The sequence below is a fragment of the Carcharodon carcharias genome, chromosome 1 (genome assembly GCF_017639515.1).
Source record: "Carcharodon carcharias isolate sCarCar2 chromosome 1, sCarCar2.pri, whole genome shotgun sequence".
Lineage (NCBI taxonomy): Eukaryota > Metazoa > Chordata > Chondrichthyes > Lamniformes > Lamnidae > Carcharodon > Carcharodon carcharias.
The window spans coordinates 155,416,186-155,436,789 of record NC_054467.1 but is presented as its reverse complement, the minus strand read 5'-3'; the positions used below and the strand labels follow the sequence as shown (position 1 = coordinate 155,436,789).

The following is a 20,604-nucleotide window of genomic DNA, read 5'->3' as shown; positions in this document are numbered from 1 at the left end:
ATATGCCTTTTTCACCACCCCATTAACATGCCCCTCTGCCTTCAGAGAACTATGGACACACACACCAATTCCCTTTGTTCCTCAAAACTTCCTAGTGCCATGCCGTTCATTGAATACTTCCTTGTCAAATTACTCCTTCCAAAGTGTATCACGTCATACTTTTCAGGGTTAAATTCCATCTGCCACTAATCTGCCCATTTGACCATCCCGTCTATATCTTCCTGTAGCCCAAGACACTCAACTTCACTCTTAACCACCTGGCCAATCTTTGTGTCATCCGCAAACTTACTAATCCTATCCCCCACATTGTCATCTATGTTGTTTATATAAATGATGAATAATAGGGGACCCAGCACAGATCCCTGTGGTATGCCACTGGACACTCACTGGCTTCCAGTCACTAAAGCATCCTTCTGTCATCACTCTCTGTTTCCTACAACTAAGCCAATTTTGAATCCACCTTATCAAATTACCCTGTCTCCCATGTGCATTTGCCTTCTTTATAAGTCTCTCATGTCCCTTTTGTTTTTGCTAATTTTCCCCCAGGCTCCTTCCTGAACCATTCTAATCCTCTATTTTGTAGCTTCCTAACTTAAATTTGTTTCGGTTTTCTTTTCCAATATCTACCCTTTTGGTTCTTAAGGTTTTTCTCCTTTTAAAACAGAACTTGCATTTTTATAGTGCCTTAATGCTTCATCAGCATGTCTAAAAATGCTTTATTTCAGTCAAGTTTCATTTGAGCTTAACTCTTTTCTATTCTAAATATTAAACCTAATAAGGGTCACTGTTGCCCAGTTGTTGCCTTAATTTGCCTCCTTTCTTCATTTCACTACCAAAAACCAGAGCAAGTAGTGTCTACTTTCTCATTCGAGAAGCAATCTGTCTTGAACACATTGCAAAATTACCCTCCCTTTTCTCACCATAACCATGTTCCCAATCCTAATTAACTTTCAGATAATGTAAAAAGTTCTTCAGCTCTTACTACTTTTTTAATATGTCCCCCTTTAACCTGTCTACAATTATCCTTAATTTCTTCTCCACTGCTAATCCAGGTAACGTGGTAGAAGAGTTGAAAAAGATCCCTTGCTGCAATTCAGTTGAATACAAAGGAATTCTACTTGAGCTACTTCTCAATTTAAATCCTTACATCTGCTGTGATGTTTTTCTATTTAATACTGCATACTTTCTCTTGTTCTTCTCTCCTTGTCCCTTTTGAAAGTTTTATACTCAGGTATATCTAATTGCCAGTCCGGGTATGATTGCAACCACGTTCCAGTTATTGCTTTTATGTCATGATTTTAGTTTGAATCATTAGTTTGGCAATTTTTCATTTTATGGCTTTCCCATATTCTGATTAATTCTTCCTTTATTCTCTTGTCTAATTCAATTTTTCTATCACCTTAATGCCTGTACATCTACAGCTGAATTCCATGTTCCCACCTGGGAGCAGCAGTTTCAGCAAACCATAGTGGGAATTTGGGAGTACAATCACTGACTTTCTATCCATTAATATTAATCGGAGGAAAATTACAGATTGCACTTCCATTGTTATCCACCAAAGTGTTCTCTTGAGTGCAAGTAACCTTCTAAAGCTCACTCCCTATTCCAATCTTTGTGAGCAATACTGGATTACATAAATGGGTGCATAAAAAGACTGCGAGATGGTGAAATTTGAGGAAAATGTAATACCTTTGCACGAGACAGTAGCAAATAGTAATCTATCAATCTATCTATCAAATTTAGTGTTACAAATTTGTCTTTGATAGATAATTTTTTGAGTTCAGTGTTGGTTGCTGTTGTAAGCAAAATGTGTGTCTTTGTTTTAAGGAGAATTGGCTCTTGGTGCTCAATATCAACTTGCATGGTAGCAACCAGTTGTTTGTAAGCTGTCTGGAGAAGGGAAATAGTGGAATTTTATTCTGTTAAGACACTTTACAATTTCTCCAGTGTTGCCTCAAAAATGAATCTTTACTGGACCATTTGATACTTTTAATCAAACATTTAATTTTGAGTTAATCTTGAGTGTAGTATTTATTGAACAGGTTAATGCCTGTAATGCACATTCCTATTAGTTGGAATTATGTTTTTTAACTTTTGAGATTTCTCTTTTGCTGAGTATGATAATTTTATGTGGCATTAGGTTTGAGAATGTCATTCTGTTTCTCGATTTAATAATATGTTGAATAAAATGTTTATAGATTCCGCTGAGAGAATGATTAGTATTCTCTAGCTTTTGCACTGTATGATTTTTTTTTTCTGAAAAGTGCTGCTGCTTGTATTTAAACACTTCTGATTGTACCAAATGCCAAATGACTCAACTATTTGTTAACCACACTAAGCGTCTTAAAACCTTATTTTTCTGTGTTTTGTAGGAGCAAATAGTGTGGTTTATCTCTCCGTTGATGGATTAGTATCTGCTGTGCAAGAGGGGATTAAGAGCCTGCGAACAAATTCCATCCTAAATAATACTGAAAATGACAAAAAATCTCCTAGACAAACGGGTCACTGCACAGCTTGTCTCACAGGAAAATATCCTGTGGAGCTTGAATGGTGAAGTTACTTTGATTTTATAGTTCTGAGTGATTCACCTGAGATTTTTTTTTCAGATTTGACTATACCCTATAAGGATATAATGGTGCTCTGTTATTTTCTGGTTAGCATCCATAAATAAGTCTTTTCTCATTTGTTTATTGATTGAGTCTCTAGGTGTTTCCATGGATGCCTGTATTTTTTATAAGTTGTGCCACTATTATATACACTATGAATACATAAATCAACATCGTCAAATACATTCTGTTTGCATTCCATGGTACATTGCAACTAAGAATGTGTTCCTCAATTGTAGAGTTTCTTGAGGAACATCAAATGAATTACTGTTGTTGGAAACCACTCTAACTGCAAAGAGCAAACACGTTTTCAACTGTTGTCAAAATATTTCCAAATTAATTGAATGAAAGATAATTCACTTTCTGATGCAATAGTTTAATGTGAAGGAGCTCAACTATGCAGGATGTGTTTTATGAGATCCGATTCATAAACTACAAGTGTGTTGTAGCCTTGAACAGAGTGTGTGTGTGTGTGTGTTTTTCCACCTTTCTAGGGTTTCACTTGAATTTTGTCTTTAACCACCCTTAAACCTGGAGAATTTTGCTGTGTGAATTTTTGACACATGGGTAGGCATGGTGCTGTGTAATGTAGCACTAGAATAAAGGTTATATAATGCAATCAGCTGACAGGAATTTACAGCCAAATTATCATTTTTGTTTGATATGTACATCAATCCATTGAGTTACAATTGAATGTTTACAGCACATTTAGAGTTTTTTCATCTAAACCTTGGACTGGTTGTCCTGGCTCAATATCTACTTAAATTGACAAAGGTTTAAAAATGGAAAAGCCATCAATTTTTAAAGATCAGAAGTGTCCTTCTAACTTTACAGATTATCTGGTAGTATATTAGTTGTATATTTGTATTCTAGAATACCAATTAATGGAATTATGCACAGCACATTGAGAATGCAATCCTGTCTCTGTCTAAGCAAAAAAAACTTTCAGGGGATGTACCTAAAGGAGTCATATTGATTCCATTAATTCCTTTCTGGACATAATCAAGTGTAAGAAAAAAACAAAATTAACTTTTCCTCCTTCGTCACTGGGAACTTGTATTAAGATGATTTAGTGTAAAAATAATTTGTATTTCTGGAACTTCTACCAGTGCATCATTTGTTTTGATACATTGTAACTTAACTTTTCTTTTGGAACACTAACTATATTGTTACAGAAGATGAAACTAGTAAACCTTCAAATAACTTTTAACGAAACCAATTCAATTTTTTTTACCTTCTAGCCATAACTTTGCATGGCAATACCCCCCAGTTAAGTATTCTGTAGGTGTGACATATCCATGTTGGAAAATTGAAATTGTTTCTTTGTCCTACATAAATAGATGTCTAGCTCCCTATCCATTGCTTTTACAATGGCGTCAGTTTGATGTTTACATTCCCTTTGCTTTGAATGAGTTTGTAATTGAATAACTTCTGTTTGCGCACATTTGTGACCTTTGGATTCTGAGTAATAATCTTCTTCAGTTCCACTTGGGAATTTTAAATAAAAAACATTAAGGTTCAGATTTTGTGATAAGTTGGCGAAAAGATTGTACCTGCCACTGACAGCAAATAAAGCTACCTACAAAGAACTACTGATATCTTTTGTGTGGATTTCACCTTCCCTGACATTATTTTGAATCTGGCACCAAATCAAGTGGGATCTCCAGGCAACCAGCAACAGTGCTGTCATGAAGCAGGCTTCGCAGCCAATCATATTGAAGGTTTCTCAGACAGCAAACCAGGAAGTTAAAAAAACTCTGATTATCATGTAGTTTTTTGGAAGTACAGAACTTGAGTATTTGCTGAAAAAAGAAGCATGCTGTCAAAGCTTTTTGTTTTGCACTCATTAGGGTCAATTCACAAGGATACCAGTTGTAAAGGGGACAACAATTTATTTCCAATATACTTTAACCTGCATCTGCATGTAAGAATTTCCATTTACAGCTTAACGGGCTCCATCCTGCATTCAAATTCACCTTTGAAATGGAGCAGTCAAATGAGCTCCCTTTCCTTAACATGCTCGTTGAAAAATCTGCTAGTGGGTTCTCTACAACTGCCTACCGCAAGCCTACCTTCACTGGTCAATATAAGCATTGGGATTCCTATAGTTCCATGTGCTATAAGATTGACCTTATTGGCAACCTCATAAATAGGACCCGAACTACTTGCTCACCTTGCAAACTTGATGCTGAAATAGGGCCCATCAAAACCATCCTGCAGGATAATGGCTACCCTGATCAGATCATTGCTTGCTGTATATCATGCAAATTCATGAAGGAGCCTAAGGATGCCACTTTCGGTCCCAAAAAGTGCCCACTCTATTTTAGATTACCCTGGAAATGTAAGGTGTCTCAAAAAGTTGAGCAACAGCTGAAGCTAGCCATTTCATGCTGCTAGTAGGCAGTAGCAACGAGTGGTATTCTCCCTTAAAAGGATGCTGCTGTCAAGCGAAAATGATGTTCTGCCTATCACACAAGTGAGTAATGTATATGAATTTCAGTGCCAGTGTGATGCCAGGTATGTAGGCTGTACATCCCAATGACTGGCGAATCGTATCAAACAGCATGTCCCTTTGATTGTTTGCAGCAAAGTACTGACTGTACCCAACCAGCCCATGCTTGTAAAACTTGTGTCCAACATTAGATGTGATTCTGCAATTGGACAGCACTTGCTAAAAAATCCTGATTGAGCTAAAAAGTACACTGACAACCAATTTAAGATTCAGGCTCGCAATGTAGTTTACTTACACATGTTAGCAGTTATATCTATTCACATTTAGGGCCTTGTCCTTGGCAGACAGAAGGAGCATGTCAATGCTTTGCGCTTTTTCAACTGAACCAATCTTGGGGAACAGTCATTCCCTGGTTCATACCCCAGGGCAATGTCTTGACCAATCAGATTCGACCTGCCTGGTTTGAATTTAAACAAAAGGTTGGCAGTTAACTGTTCCTTGGTGCAGTCTCGATGGCAATGCCTCAACCTATCAGAGTCTACTTGCCAATCAATCAATGCATACTTCTCATGCAGTCTAAATTGTTCCCTTTACAGTTGGTATTCTTGTGAATTGGCTTGATGTGTGCAAGATGAAAAGCTTCAGCATGTCTCTTTATTTGGCATTATACTGATTATCCATCACTTTTTAATATCATTTTACAGGAAAACAGATTAGGACATAAACTTTAAATATATCATTGTTTGTTAAAAATATGGAAAAATTTTCATAGTGAAGTTTGGGAGTCCGGAATAAAATTAGTTTTTCGTGGCCAGTGAAGTTGTTCAGAAGTAATTATGAAGCTAGCTGTTTAAAAACCAAGTTACACCTCATTCAACAGACGTAACTTTTTCAAAAGTTTTTACACTAGTAGCATTAAGGTGGAAGTTCTTGACAATTTATTGATTTAGAATTGGACTTCGACAGCACATCCTAAGGAGAAGGGTCGAATCACTGACAGCAACTTCTGGATTGCCCCGTTTTAACTGTACACGTGCAGACTTTAGAAGTTGCTGTATGTTTCAGAGGCGTAATGATGGCAATGCTAATCATTCTGCAAAATCTCTGCCAATGTGTTCAAAATACACAGGTCAGCGAAGGAAAAATAATTTATTTACATTTGCATGTGTAACACTTAAGTTTGCATCATCTGTAGTTTTTTTATATCTAAATTAGCACTTCAGTTTTCTTCAACCAATAACAAAAAAAGAACTGATAATTTATCTCGCTTTTTATTTGTAGGGCATTGCTGTGGGTAAATTAGCTGCCACATTTGCTCACATGATAAAATTGCTACACTTCAGAGTAACTCTTTGGCTGTGAAATGCTTTGAGATGATCTGAGATTGCAAAAGGTTCTTGTATAAAAGGAAGTTTATTTTTATCTGGAATCTGTTTTGGTCATTGGAGATTTAATTCAGTTTGATGCCAGGTTCTAGGATGGAAGTATTGGAGTTCTAGTTCATGATATTGTTTTTTACATTATATTTCATAAATGAAAACATTTACCATGCAAAATGCATCAAGTTTCAGTATTTTCTCTAGCTGTTTATTTTAAATGTGAACTGTGTTAAGACATCTTGTGAAATTTGGTTTAAAGACATGATAATTAATACAAGTTTGCTTTTTTCCATGGGCAAATGTTTCTTAGAGTATAAAATTCCAAAACCATTTGGATTTCCAGGTTCTATTGAATACAGTAGTATCTAAAATTCAGCTGGCCGTAAACCGGAGTTGTTCCAAAACTGGACAGTTTTAGAATGTGCCAGGCTTCAATTTTAATTGAGTAAAATAAATAATTTACCTGGACAATTTGGCTAGCATTGGCACTGTGTGGGTGCCTGACTGGTTTTCCCCTTTGCTGCTTGTGCACCAGTCTATTCCCGTGCTCTGAGTGACTCTTGACCCCACCTGACCTAGCTTGACCTGGACTGCCTGACTCGAAATCCGGCACAGCATCGATCTCAAGGTTGCCCATTTTGAGGCACTGTATCTGTATAATATCAAATTGATTTTAATACAAGAAATGTGTAATTGGGTGTACGTCTTGAAATTTTATATTAAAGAATCAGCATTTATCATAAAACATGCTTTGTTTATTAATATATTGTGTTGAACATAAAGTTGCAGTTTTGGGACTCCTTGTGCTCTCACATCAAGTGGGCAGCTACAAATATTCATAAAAATTCTTAGAATGAGACCATCCCTAGTTGCCTTTGAGAACGTGGTGAGCCACTTTTGTTTTTGAACCTCTGCAGTCCATATTGTGAAGGGTTCCCATGACACTGTTGGGAGATCGGCTATCCATTTAAAAAATATTGAAAACAGAAAAAAAAAATTCCCTGACATGTTCCCTCGTGTGACAATTGGGACATGTCCATCGCTTTCAATTTTATTAAAAATTTATTAACATACATGAAAGCTCATCCCACCCGCGGATGAGGTTTCTTACTTTTTCCAATGCCCGCCAGGGCTCCTGATCTACCCGCCAACCTTAAAGTTGGACATGCAGGTCCGCTAATTACATTAATTATTTTGTCAATGGCCTGAGGCCATTGACAGGTCAGCGGGCACACAGCTGATTCAGTTGAGCCCCCGCCGACTTAAATTGAAATGGGGCAGGGTGACATGGAGTTCCGCTCCATGTCATCCCACACGTCAGCAAACGGGCTCTGCCCCCTGCTCGCCAATCAGGAAATCCTGGCCTATATGTCCAAGCCAGGATGGTGTGTGACTTGGAGATGGTGTTCCTGTGCATCTTGTTTTTAAGTGTAGGCTGCAGGTTTGGGCATGCTTAAAAAAGGCATAACAGCTTGCTGCAGGACAGTCTGTAGATATTACACAGCAAACAGTCTGCCAGTGGTGAAGGGAGTGATTGGCTCCATCAGTTTAAACAATCATGGTGGATTGTTTTGTCCTGGGTGTTATCAAACTTCTAGTGTTGGTTGAACTGTGCCTATCCAAAATAGAAATTACATTTATATAGCAACTTATGCAACCACAGAAATCCAAAACTGCTTTGCAGCCAATGAGACACTTTTGAATTGTCACTGTTTATTCAAAGCAAGATCCCACAAACAACAATATGATAATGACTAGATAACTTTGTGATGACCAAGGGACAAATATTGGTCAGGATATTAGGCATAACTCTAAGAAATAGTGTTCTGGAATCTTTTAGGACCTTGGTTTAATAAGTATTGTGAAAGAAAGCACCTCCAATGTGCAGCGCTCCCTCAATACTTCTTTGAATTGGCAGCCTAGATTTTTGGACCTAAATCCTTCTGAATCAGCCGTGAGTGTTACCAACTGAGCCGTAGCTAGGAAATAAATAGCATTCCATAATACTATTGACATGGTGAACAGCCATAGACAAGGAGGATGGAAAGAAAAGTGGTCAAGTTGAGTGGCCTTTGTCTTGGTGTTGCATGATTGAGAACTAGGCTGATGGGGTGGTAAGTAGCTAGGCTTTTTGTCAGTCTTCAAGTTTGGTCCTGACTAGCTTTGTATGGAAATTTAATAAAGTTATGGCCTTGATTTTACAGTCAGCAGTGAAGCATCCTTCCTAAAATGTGGTGCCCAGAACCGGACACACTATTCCAGTTGAGGCTGAACCAGTTTTTTTTTAATACTCTAGTTAAGACTGAGCCAGTGTTAGGAAACTTTCTCCTTTTCTGCCTTTTATACTACTATTATCGCAATCTATATGTGGATGAAGTCTCCTGTTATCGTTACTCTATAGTTTTTAACTCCTTTCTGATGGACACATTTGTTCCTCTACATCTTGTTATGACATGGCAGATGATGTGTGCCAGACAGACAAAATCCACAAGGGAAACCTGGCCATGCCATCACAATGATTTTGCAATTTGTATTTAATATGAGAAGATATTGGCACTGAATTCAGAAGTAACGAGTCCACTAACACCTTTACAATTTTGAAAACTAATTTAAAACAATTAAAATAAAAGATTTCAAGCACATAAAATTAGTTACTTAATATAATAAATCCCCAAATTCCCAATTAAACTGACACTCGACTACACACCCCACTTAAGGCAATAGTCCAAAATAGACTTTAAATTTAAATAGCAAGGCAGCACGTTTACCACAGCACCTACTCAACAGTGGAATTCTAAAGGCTTTTTTCCAACTTCAGTTACTGGACAAGTAGACTTTTGCAAACAAGGCTATTTTACATACTCCTTTTTAGTTCTTATATGGGCCCTAACATAGCCTTTCATTCCTCATTATATATGTTTCTCTCTCTTTAATCTGCAAGTTCCATTGTTCTATATGTCTTTGGAACCTTACTTTTCCCATAATATAAAAATTTTTCATGTTGCCAATGTGGTCAGTATCTTTTGGGAAAAATAAACATAATAAATTTGCCCTATTTATCTTGTTAGTTGTAAACATCCTACCATCTCTGAAACACAAACTCCTTCACATCTAAAAATGCAAATTTCCTTAACACCTTACATTCTAAGACCTCATCCATGTTTACTCATTAGCATTTCAAATGCATCTTATCCCTAACTTCTGTTAATTTCAAGCTTGCAGCCTATCTGACTCTAATTTAATTAAACCACACAGAACCATCTACACTCACATCCATAAACCTACTTTACAATAAACCAGAGTAATATGAAAATTATAGTTTTGTGACACCTCCATTCTTATGGAAAAATGAACTGTCAATTTTAAAAGACAGCTTCATTTTCTCAACCCATCTTACGTTACTCACTATAGTTATCTATATAAACAAACTATGACATTACCAGGTACATGCATTACCATAGCAATATATACAATTCCTTTGTATCAAGAGGTCATTTCAGTTCAATGCCCAGGTTTTAAATGTCCAGTTTCCCTTGAGCTTTAAATTCTCGACAATGCATCTGCAATTAAATTTTCTTCTCCAGCCACATGTATAACCTAAACAGTTGCAGTAATAAACTTCATCTGAATAGTCTTGCACTTCTGTCTCAAAATTTGTCCAGAAATTTTAATGAATTGTGGTCTGTATAAACAATTGTTTCTGAAGAATTGCTTGCAACATAAACCTCAATGCTAACACCAGACCCAAGATCTCTTTTTTGATGGTTGAATATCTTCTCTGATGTACATTCAGCTTTTATGAAAATTATCCTATCAGTTTCTCAATTCCAGTTTTACCTTCTTGCAACAGTACAGCACCAATGTCTGCATCACTTGTATCAACTGCCAATTTAAATTGCTTGGCGTAATTAGGTACTGGCAAAACTGGTGTCGTATTCAATACAGTTTTTAAGTGTCTAATGCATTCTGACACTCCTGTGTCCATTGAAACTTATTGTTCTTTAATAATTCAGTCAATGGAGCAACCACACTGCTAAAATTTGGTAATCCACTTATGTCTAGAATTCTCAAAATTTCCCATTTTGTTGTAGGTATGGGGAAATTCTTTATGGCTTTTACTTTCACATCTCTGAGTCACCTTACCATGTCCAATGGTACGGCCTAGATATGTAACTTGTGCTTTTGCAAACTCACTGTTAGTCAAGTTTGCCACCAAATTAGTTTCTTGCAGTCAATTAAACAGTTCTTTCACATGTTTTAAATGCTCCTCCCACGTTTGATTGAAAACTGTCAAGTCATCAATATAAACAGCACAATTGCTCAGTCCTGAAATTACTTTGTCAGTCTTTGAAATGTCGCTGGTGCATTCTTCATAACAAATGACATAACTTTAAACTAATATAGTACGTATGGCATTACAAAAGCCGACATCTCCTTTGGTCTCTCCGATAACGCCAATATCCTCTCAGCAAGTCAATCTTTGTGATAAACTTTGATTGTCCCACTTTCTCAATGCAATCTTCAAATGTGGAATAGGATATGAATCTGCTTTCGTCATTGCATTCACTTTTTGATAATCCCCACACAGTGTTGCATCCGGCTTTGGTACCATCACAAAAGGTGAACTCTAGCTACTGCAACTAGACAATGATATTTTGAAGCATGAATTTGATTTTTTTCCTGTACTTATCATTTTGCTGAACTTAATCTATAAGGATTTGCCTTATTGAAACTGCATCACCCACATGTACATCAGGTGTAGCTAAATTTGTCCTCCCCAGCTTATTCCCACAAATAGCTTTGTGTGACTGCAATAACTTCTCCAAATCATTTTGACATTTGTCTGGAAGGTAACTCAATAATACATTAAAATTTTTAAGTACCCCCTCATTATCCAATTTGATTAGAGGAAAATCAATTTCAGAATCTTTAATTTCTACCCCCTTCCTTTTATATACCACCACTAATACCTCCTTTTGGTCATCTTCCCTGTCAAAGTACTTTTTAAGCATATTTACATGACACACCCTCTGCTTCAATCTGGAGTATTCATTAAATAATTTACTGCATGTAGTTTCTTTTCAATTCTGTAAGGTCCACTAAACCTTGCCTTTAATGGTTCACCCAATACTGTTATTAAAACTAATACTTTATCCCCAGCAACAAAACGAGCTTTTGCCCCCTTATTTGCCTTCGCCTTCATCACCTGCTCTACCTGTACACAAACTACTAGCTTTCCTGTGCCTGGACCTCAGAATCTACAGTACTCTTATTTCCAGAACTTTCCTGCATTCAAACTACTGCAATAGATTTTCCCTGTAACCTCCAACACATTGACTTCGTGTGCCCAGCCTAATTACAATGAAAACACCTCAGTTTTACAGCGTCATTTCTACCCTCAGCACCTTCCTTTTCAATCTGAAGAAAAAATTCCTGAGAATTTCCAGCTGTTACTATTCCTTGACTACTGACCTTCCTTTCACCTTCCCACTTTCTATCCTTCTCTGATTTAATGAGAAAAGGTTTTGATCTATGAACTAATTCATAATTAGTTATCTCTGCTGCTTGCCTTGCCGTTTAATTCTCTGTTCATCCACGAGTTCTCACTAATGAAGAAATTGAATCTTAATTCTTCTAAAAGAATGACTTCTCCAAGAGTTGCATATGTTGTGTCTACCTTTAATGTCTGTATCCGCTGGTCAAAATTACTTTGTTTTACTCTCAAACTCAACATAAGTTTGACCAGCTATTTCCTTTTATTCCTAAATTTCCATCTGTATGCCTCAGGAATTAACTCATAAGCACTCAAAATAGCCTTTTTTACTGCATCATAATCTACCGATACTACTTCTGACAGTGAATAATAAACCTCATGAGCTCTACCTACCAACCTAGACTGTAAAAGCAAAATCCAGGTTTCTTGTGGCCATTTCATCTGCTTAGCTATCTTCTCAAATGAAATAAAGAATGCCTCTCCCTCCTTTTCCTCAAACTTCGGAAGAGCTTATACAAATTTAAACATCTCCCCACTGGGCTTTAGATTGGAAGTGATCATTTCCATGTCAGAGCCTCCATCAGCATCGGAGATCTCTATTTTTTAACTTCCAGTTTTTTAGACTGATATTCTCTCTCCCTCTCTCTTTTCTCCATTGCTTATTTTTTCGGTGCCAATTCCCTTACCTGTTTTCTTTCTCTCTTCTGCCTTTCTGCTTGCTCCCTTTGAAATGTCCTTTCACTTTCCTTTTCCTTCATTTTTCATTTCCATTGCTTGTTCATGTTCAAGCTTCTTCATTTGTAACTGAAGTCTCACTACCTCCAGATGTGACTCACTAGTGTAAGGTACCCCTTCAAATTTCAAATGCTGTGCTATCACTTCAATTATGTCTGCTTTCTTTGCTCCTACAGTTAACCTCAATTGCAACTTATCTGCCACTTCTGCTAACTTATCCTTAGATACTTTATGTAAACCAGTTACGTCACCTACTCCCAGAAAAGTTTTAGCTATGAATAAAGACATTTTTGCAGTCTCACCACTTTAAAATCCCTCAACACCAACTCCTGAGTTTAATTTTCTTCCTGTATTCATAGTCTTAAGATTCACCAACTCCAAACCAATCAAGTAATTTCAAAGAGCCCCCAATTTTGTTATGAAATGGCAGGTGATGTGTGCCAGACAGACCAAATCCACAAGGGAAACTTGACCATGCCATCACAACGATTTTCCAATTTGTATTTATTACAAGAAGACTAACTGAATTCAGAGGTAATGAGTCCACTAACACCTTGAGATTTTTAAAACAAAATTAAAACATTTATTAACAAAAGAAAATATTGTAAACACATACATAAGATTACGGTTACTTATAACACATCCCAAAATTCCTAATTAAACTAACACCCATCTACACCCCTCCTTTAAGGCAACAGTCCAAAATAGGTTTTAAATTTAAATTGCAAGCCAGCACATTTACCACAGCACCCACCCAACAGTGGAATTCCAAAAGCTTTTCTCCATCTTTAGTTACTGGGCACAGCAGACCTTTACAAACATGGCTGGAGGCTTCCCCAAGGCTATTTTACACACTAGTTCTTATATGGCCCCAACATAGCCTTTCATTCCTCGTTATAGATGTTTCTCTCTCTTTAATCTGTAAATTCCATTGTTGTATGTGTCTTTGGAACTTTTCCCATAATATAAAAATCTTTCATGTTGTCAATATGGTCAGTACCTTTTGAGAAAAATAAACACAATAACCTAGCTCTATTTATCTTGTTAGTTGTAAACATCCTACCATCCCTTTGAAACCCAAACAGCCCTTTCATGTATCTAAAAATGCAAATTTCCTTCACACATTATATGCTAAGACCTCATCCATGTTTACTCAGTAGCATTTAAAATGCCTTTTATCCCTAACTTTTGATAATTTCAAGTTTGTGGCCTGACTCTAATTAAATCACAGACAGAACCATCTACACTCACACCCATAAACCTACTTCACAATAAACCACAGTAATATGAAAATTATTATAGTTTTGTGACAATCTATTCCACTAATTGAAAGCCTATAGAATACTCCCAATATTGGATGGATTTCACATTTAGCCGAAGATATATGGACGGCAGAAGTTGTTGTCAATTACTGTAATAACGATGGAAGCAATCAGTTTTGCCCCCACTATACACAGCAATGTATACCTTCCAATTGCGCACACCCAATCCAGCAAACGTGGCGTGGAACTGCCGCATGTGCGCCTGCCACTGCGCATGCTCCTGAAGGCGGAAGGAGCTGACATCATGACTTGTTTCCGGTAATCACCAAACTGAGGAGATGGTGGCCGATGCTACCCAGAGTTTGTGTTTGCGGTACTGCATAATGTGTGTTAGTGACAAGCGTGTCCCTGTCACCCTGGCGTCCATTCAATGATGTCTAAAGCAGCGGCGGATATAGCGGATGAAGAAGCCAGGGCCTGCGGTCGGATGCTACCGAAGGAGGAGGAGTGTGCAGCCGCGGGCCGCTTGCACGAGCTGGTGTTGCGCGCAGCCGCAGTGCATGGCGCGAGGCCGGCGGTGTGCTGGGAGAGCGAGGCGGAAGGAGGCTCATTGTGTTACAGCTACAGCCAGATTACCTCTCTGGGCAATACGCTGCAGCAATTACTCCATTTGCACTGCGGTATTAACCATGGCTATGTGATTGGATTATACTGCCAGCCTTCAGTAAACTTGCCCAGCTGGATCTTAGGGTAAATCCTACTTAGTTCTTTGATGCTGCCCCTCTACTCCCAATCACTTATCCATCATCAATGTGCGATTTTCATGGGATGCCATCCGGGAAAAATCCTGGAATCCATGTCATCGAAACGAGTAGCCTTGCATATCACCATCAATATAACGTGCAGAATGCCAGTGCATAGAGTCATAGAAGTCTACAGTTCAGAAAAAGGCCCTCCGGCTCATCGAATCTGCGCCGGCCAAACAAGTACCTAACTGTTCTAATCCCATTTTCCAGCACTAGGGCCATGGCCTTGTATGCCATGGCATTGCAAATGCACATCCAAATACTTCTTAAATGTTATGAGGGTTTCTGCCTCTACCACCCTTTCAGGCAGTGAGTTCCAAATTCCCACCCCACTCTGGGTGAAAAAATTCTTCCTCACATCCCCTCTAAACCTCCTGTCCTTTACCTTAAATCTATGCCCCCTGGTTATTGATCCCTCCACTAAAGAGAAATGTTCCTTCCTGTCTACCTTATCTATGCCCTTCATAATTTTATACACCTCAACCATGTCCCCTCTCAATCTCCTCTGCTCCAGGGAAAATAACTCCAGTCTATCCAATCTCTTCTCAACTAAAACTTCCAGCCCAGGCAACATCCTGGTAAATCTCCTCTGCACTCTCTCTAGTGCAATCACATCCTTCCTATAATACGGATTCCAGAACTGCATGCAAAACTCTAGCTGTGGCCTGACCAACATTTTATACAGTTCCATCATAACCTCCCTGCTCTTATATTCTATGCCTGGGCTAATAAAGATAAGTATCCTATATGCCTTCTTAATTACCTTATCTACCTGTCCCGCTCCCTTAAGGGACCGGTGGACATGCACATCAAGTTCTTTCTGATCCTCGGTACTTCCCAGGGTCCTACCATACATCGTGTATTCCTGTGCCTTGTTTGTCCTGCCCAAGTGCATCACCTCACACTTATCCTGATTAAATTCTACTTGCCACTGATCAGCCCACTTGACTAGCCCATCTATATTCTCCTGTAATCTAAGGCTATCCTCCTCACTATTTATCACCCGATCAATTTTCGTGTCATCCGCAAACTTACTGATCAACCCTCCTACATTCAAGTCTAAATCGTTTATATATACCACAAACAACAAGGGGGCACCCAACACTGATCCTTATGGAACCCCACTGGACACAGGCATCCAGTCACAAAAACACTCCTCAACCATCAACCTCTGCTTCCTGCCACTCAGCCAATTCTGGATCCAATTTTCCAAATTGCCTTGGATCCCATTAGTTCTTACCTTCATTATCAGTCTCCCATGCGGGACCTTATCAAAAGCCTTGCTGCAGTCCGAGTAGACTACATCAAATGCATTGCCCTCATCTACACAACTGGTCACGGCTTTGAAAAATTTAATCAAATTGGTCAGACATCACCTCCCCTTAACAAAATCATAATGACTGCCCTTGATTAATCCCTGCCTTTCCAAGCGTAGATTAATTCTGTTCCTCAGAATTGCTCCCAATAGTTTCCCCACACTGAGGTTAGACTGACTGGCCTGTAGTTCCCTGGTTTATCCCTTCATCCCTTCTTGACTATCAGTACCACATTGGTAGTCCTCTGGCACCTCTCCTGTGGCCAGAGAGGTATTGAAAATTATTGCCAGCGCCCCTGCTATCTCCTCCCTTGCCTCACTCAACAGCCTGGGATACATTTCATCCGGGCCTGGAGATTTATCCACTTTTAACCCTGCCAGACCACTTAGAACCTCCTCACTTTCTATGCTAATTTCTTTAATTATATCACAGTCCTGCCTGATTTCCATATCCACGTCATCCCTCTCACTTGCGAACACCGACACAAAGTATTCATTTAGAACCCTACCTACATCTTCCAGCTCCACACAAATTACCGCTATGGCCCTAAATGGGCCCTACTCTTTCCCTAGTTATCCTCTTACTCTTAATGTAGTTGTAAAATAATTTTGGATTTTCCTTTATTTTACCTGACAATGCTTTTTCATGCCCCCTTTTTACTCTCCTAATTTCCTTTTTAAGTTCCCCCCTACACATTATATACTCCCCTAGGGCTTCTGCTGTTTTGAGCCCTCAGTATCTGCCATAAACCTTTTTCTCTCTATCCAATCCTGTACATCCCTCGACATCCAAGGTCCCCTGGATTTGTTGGTCCCACCCTTTGTCTTTACTGGAATATATTGGCCCTGTACTCTCCCTATTTGAGTCCCACTGCTCTGATGCAGATTTATCTAAAAGTAGCTGTTCCCAATGCACTCTGGCCACATCATATCTGATCTTATTAAAATTGACCTTCCCCCAATTTAGAACTCTGAATTCTGGCCCATCCTTGTCCTTTTCCATAACAACCTTGAATTTAACCGAGTTATGATTACTATCTGCAACACGCTCACCCACTGATACCTCTACCACTTGCCCGGCTTCATTCCCTAAAATTAAGTCCAGGACCGTCCCCTCTCTTGTAGCACCTTCTACGTACTAGTTTAAAAAGCTCTCTTGGATGCATTTTAAGAATTCTGCTCCCTCTAAACCTTTGTACAAATTTTAACATTTCCCCAGCAGGAACGTGAAGCCATTTTGTAAACAGGATGTCCATTGGTTGTAGTCATATAGTTAGAAAAGGCAGAATCTCCACTCTTTACAAGACCCCAGAGAAATTCTGATACTAGGCTCGCCCTTCAGCATATCCAATCTCTTGTCATAATTTCTGGCTTTTCTGATATACGCCTGCCAAATTTATGGTGGGATTTTGTCAAATGGGATGCATATTTAAATATATAAAGCAAGGTAAATAGTAAAAACTTTCAGTTCTGTTCAACAAGAAAGGATTGAACTTATAAGTAGAGACTGGAATTGGAGGAGAAAATAAATTGAGTGTCCAGGTATGCAAATCCCTAAAACCTGCTGACTGGTACAAAAAGTAATAAAAGCTTAAGGATCCTAATGCAAAGGGGACAAAGTAATGCTTTAGTTACATTGAGCCTTGGCCAGGAGACAGCTGGTCTTCAAGATTGTACAGTGTAGATTTATCAAAATGAAACTGATGCTTTAAAGTGTTAAATTATGAGGACAGGTTCTAGGTTTTTTATTTGTTCATGGGATGGGGGTATCGCTGTCTAGGCCAGCACTTAGTGCCTATCCCTAATCCTGATCTGTGGAGCTCATTTCCATGTAGCACACAACTGCCTCAAGGAAGGGTGAAGCCCATCAAAGTTAAATAACATAAAAAAGACCATTGCTGCATGTAAATGCAGCTTATGCAGAGTTAATCATAAGAAATTTTTTCCTAGAAGTGGCTCGGAAACAGGCAGATGGTGTATGTGCATGGTGATATCATTGACGCATATGCAGAGGGTACTGGCAGGTGTGTGATGCCTGATGTCTGTGCATGTGCGGAGCAATGCGCATGCATAGATGGGTTTAGGTGACCATCTTGTGTTGAGAGGAGGCACAGTGTTTAATTAACGTGTTTAAAATATTTGATAGAATAGACACAAAAGTTTTTTCCTAGGGTGAGGGAGTGTCTAGTCTGAAGTCCCTCATCCCTGGTACTTGTCTGGTAAATCTATGAGCTCTGTCCAAGCCCTGGATATCTTTCCTGAAGTGTGGTGCACAGAATTGGACATGCTAGTTGACACATAACCAATGATGTCTTGAGATTTAACTATACACATCCAGTACAATCTAGAAGGACAAGGGCAGCAGATAGATGGGAACACCACCATCTGGAAGTTCCCCTCCAAGTCACTCACCATCCTGACTTGGAAATATATCGCTGTTCCTTCATTATCACTGGGTCAAAATCCCGGAACTCCCTTCCTAACAGCACTATAAGTGTATGTACACCACATGGACTATGGCGGTTTAAGAAAACAGCTCACCACCACCTTCTCAAGGGCAACTAGGGATGGGCAATAAATGTTGGCCCAACCAGCGAAACCCACATCCCATGAATGAATAAAAAAAACCCTTGCTTTTGTACACTATTGAAAAGCCAAGGATTCCGTATATTTTTTCAGTGGCCTCATCAACTTGTGCTGCCAACTTCCAAGATATGTGAACCCCAATATCTATCATCTTCTGTTCATCCTTTAGAATTGCACCATTTAATTTTTATTCCCTCTCTTTCATTTTTCCTTCTGAAATGCATCAACACAGTTTTCTGCAGTTGACCTGCCACGTGTCTGCTTATTTCAGCAGTCTGGTTATGCTCTCCTGAAGTAGACTACTATATATCTCACTGTAGAATACATTTCCAAGCTTTGTGTCATCTGCCAACCTTGAAATCATGCCATTTAAACCCAAGTCCAAATTGGCCTCAATACCAGCTCCTGGGGGCCACCAGTGTATACTCCCTTCGATCAGTTAAGCAAACATTCACCACTAATCTTTGTTCTCTATCCCTTATCCAATTTTTGTTTCCATGCTGCCACTGTGCTTTCAATCCCATGGGTTTCAATATCTTAAGTATGAGGAGGAAAAGCCACATTTAAACAGTGGGTAAGGATCTTAGGAAGAGTAGGTGATTTATAGTTTCTGCCTTCTGTTTATTATACTGAAATGTAAATGATGATTCTTATTTTGGAAATAATATTTAATACTACTGTTTCTGCACACTTTCAGAATTCTTCAAGTTGGGGCAGCTTTTTGCCCAATTGATCCAGAAAGTTCACCTCGCTTATCAGCATATTTTATTCAAAGGTGTAAGTTGAAGTATATCCTTATTCAGGAAGATATGATACAGGTGAGTTACTGAGCTATAAAAAGATATCAACAAATAACATTCATTAAAAAGTGCAAGCGTGACATTTTTATGTATGTCTATATTTTTAAATTAATAGATGATATTGCACTAACATTCATTTTTTCAGTTTTAAAATATATTAATTCAAATATTTATTTAAATGCAGTAATGTTTGGGTAATAAAATAAATTCATGACGGTTTGATTTTTACTTACAACCTATCAAACCCGCTCTGTTAAGAGTCCATGATTAATTATTTTATCATGACTTTCCCTTCCTTTCCACCTGTTGATTCTTATCCTCATGAAAGATCAAACCATGCTAATATTGCTAAGTAACCACTCCCCCCACTTCCCTTGCAGCTTCCTTTTAAAAATGTCAGTTGACCCCAGACTTCTGTAAGAGAAGCTAAAGATGAGATTTAGTTCAAGTTTTTTCAAAAAAGCTGTGAGGGATTTTGATAAGGAGAAAACATTTCCTCTAGTTCTGAAGAAGAGTTATATTCATCTTGAAATGTTAACTTTGTTTCTTTCTTCACCGATGCTGCCAGACCTGCTGAGCATTTCCAGCACTTTTTGTTTTTATACCATTTAATCTAAATGGTATAAAGATTAACAGTGGATCATTTGTTTAAAATTCTCACTAAGATAATCATTTGGTAGTTCAGAACTTGAGTATTGCTGAAAAAAGAGACATGTCTAAGCTTTTCATCTTACAGTCATCAGGAAACTTGCAAGAATACAAATATATTGCGGGGGGAAACACCAATTTATACTATATGTGAAGAGAGTGATGATTGGCTGGCAAGTGGCATTGCCATGGATAATGCACCATTAATGCTGACTGACAGTTAATTGCAAAGCATTGTTTGAAATTTAAACCAGGCAGCTTGACCCTGATTGGTCAAGGCATTGCCCTGAGGAATGAGTCAGTGAATAGCTGTCACTCATTTTGTTTAGCTGAAACAGACACGGTGTATGTATGTGTGCTTTCTATCTGCAAAGAACAGGGCCCTATGTATTAATATATGTAGCTTCCAATACACGCAAATGTGCCACCTTGCGAGCTGACTGATAATCTTAAATTGGTTGTCAACGTAATTCTTAGCCCATCGAGGGTTATTCAGCAGATATTGTCCAATCGCGAAATCA

The 20,604-nt window shown here is 38.4% G+C and overlaps 2 protein-coding genes across 5 annotated transcripts in view; both read left to right on the top strand.

Annotated features, from left to right (window-relative positions):
- The window catches only part of ppat (phosphoribosyl pyrophosphate amidotransferase), a 52,950-nt gene extending 48,758 nt beyond the window's left edge, over window positions 1-4,192 (top strand). For 2 of the 3 annotated variants that reach the window (XM_041194724.1, XM_041194733.1), the window contains one exon: window positions 2,373-4,192. In XM_041194724.1, coding sequence (XP_041050658.1) covers window positions 2,373-2,554 — 182 coding nt within the window. In that variant the 3' untranslated portion in view covers window positions 2,555-4,192. The remainder of the gene's footprint in view (window positions 1-2,372) is intronic. The other variant, XM_041194742.1, reaches the window with a different exon arrangement.
- A 10,029-nt stretch (window positions 4,193-14,221) lies between these two features.
- The window catches only part of aasdh (aminoadipate-semialdehyde dehydrogenase), a 40,227-nt gene continuing 33,844 nt past the window's right edge, over window positions 14,222-20,604 (top strand). For both annotated transcript variants that reach the window (XM_041198909.1, XM_041198926.1), the window contains exons 1-2: window positions 14,222-14,678; window positions 19,333-19,453. In XM_041198909.1, the coding sequence (XP_041054843.1) occupies window positions 14,359-14,678; window positions 19,333-19,453 (441 nt within the window). In that variant the 5' untranslated portion in view covers window positions 14,222-14,358. The remainder of the gene's footprint in view (window positions 14,679-19,332; window positions 19,454-20,604) is intronic.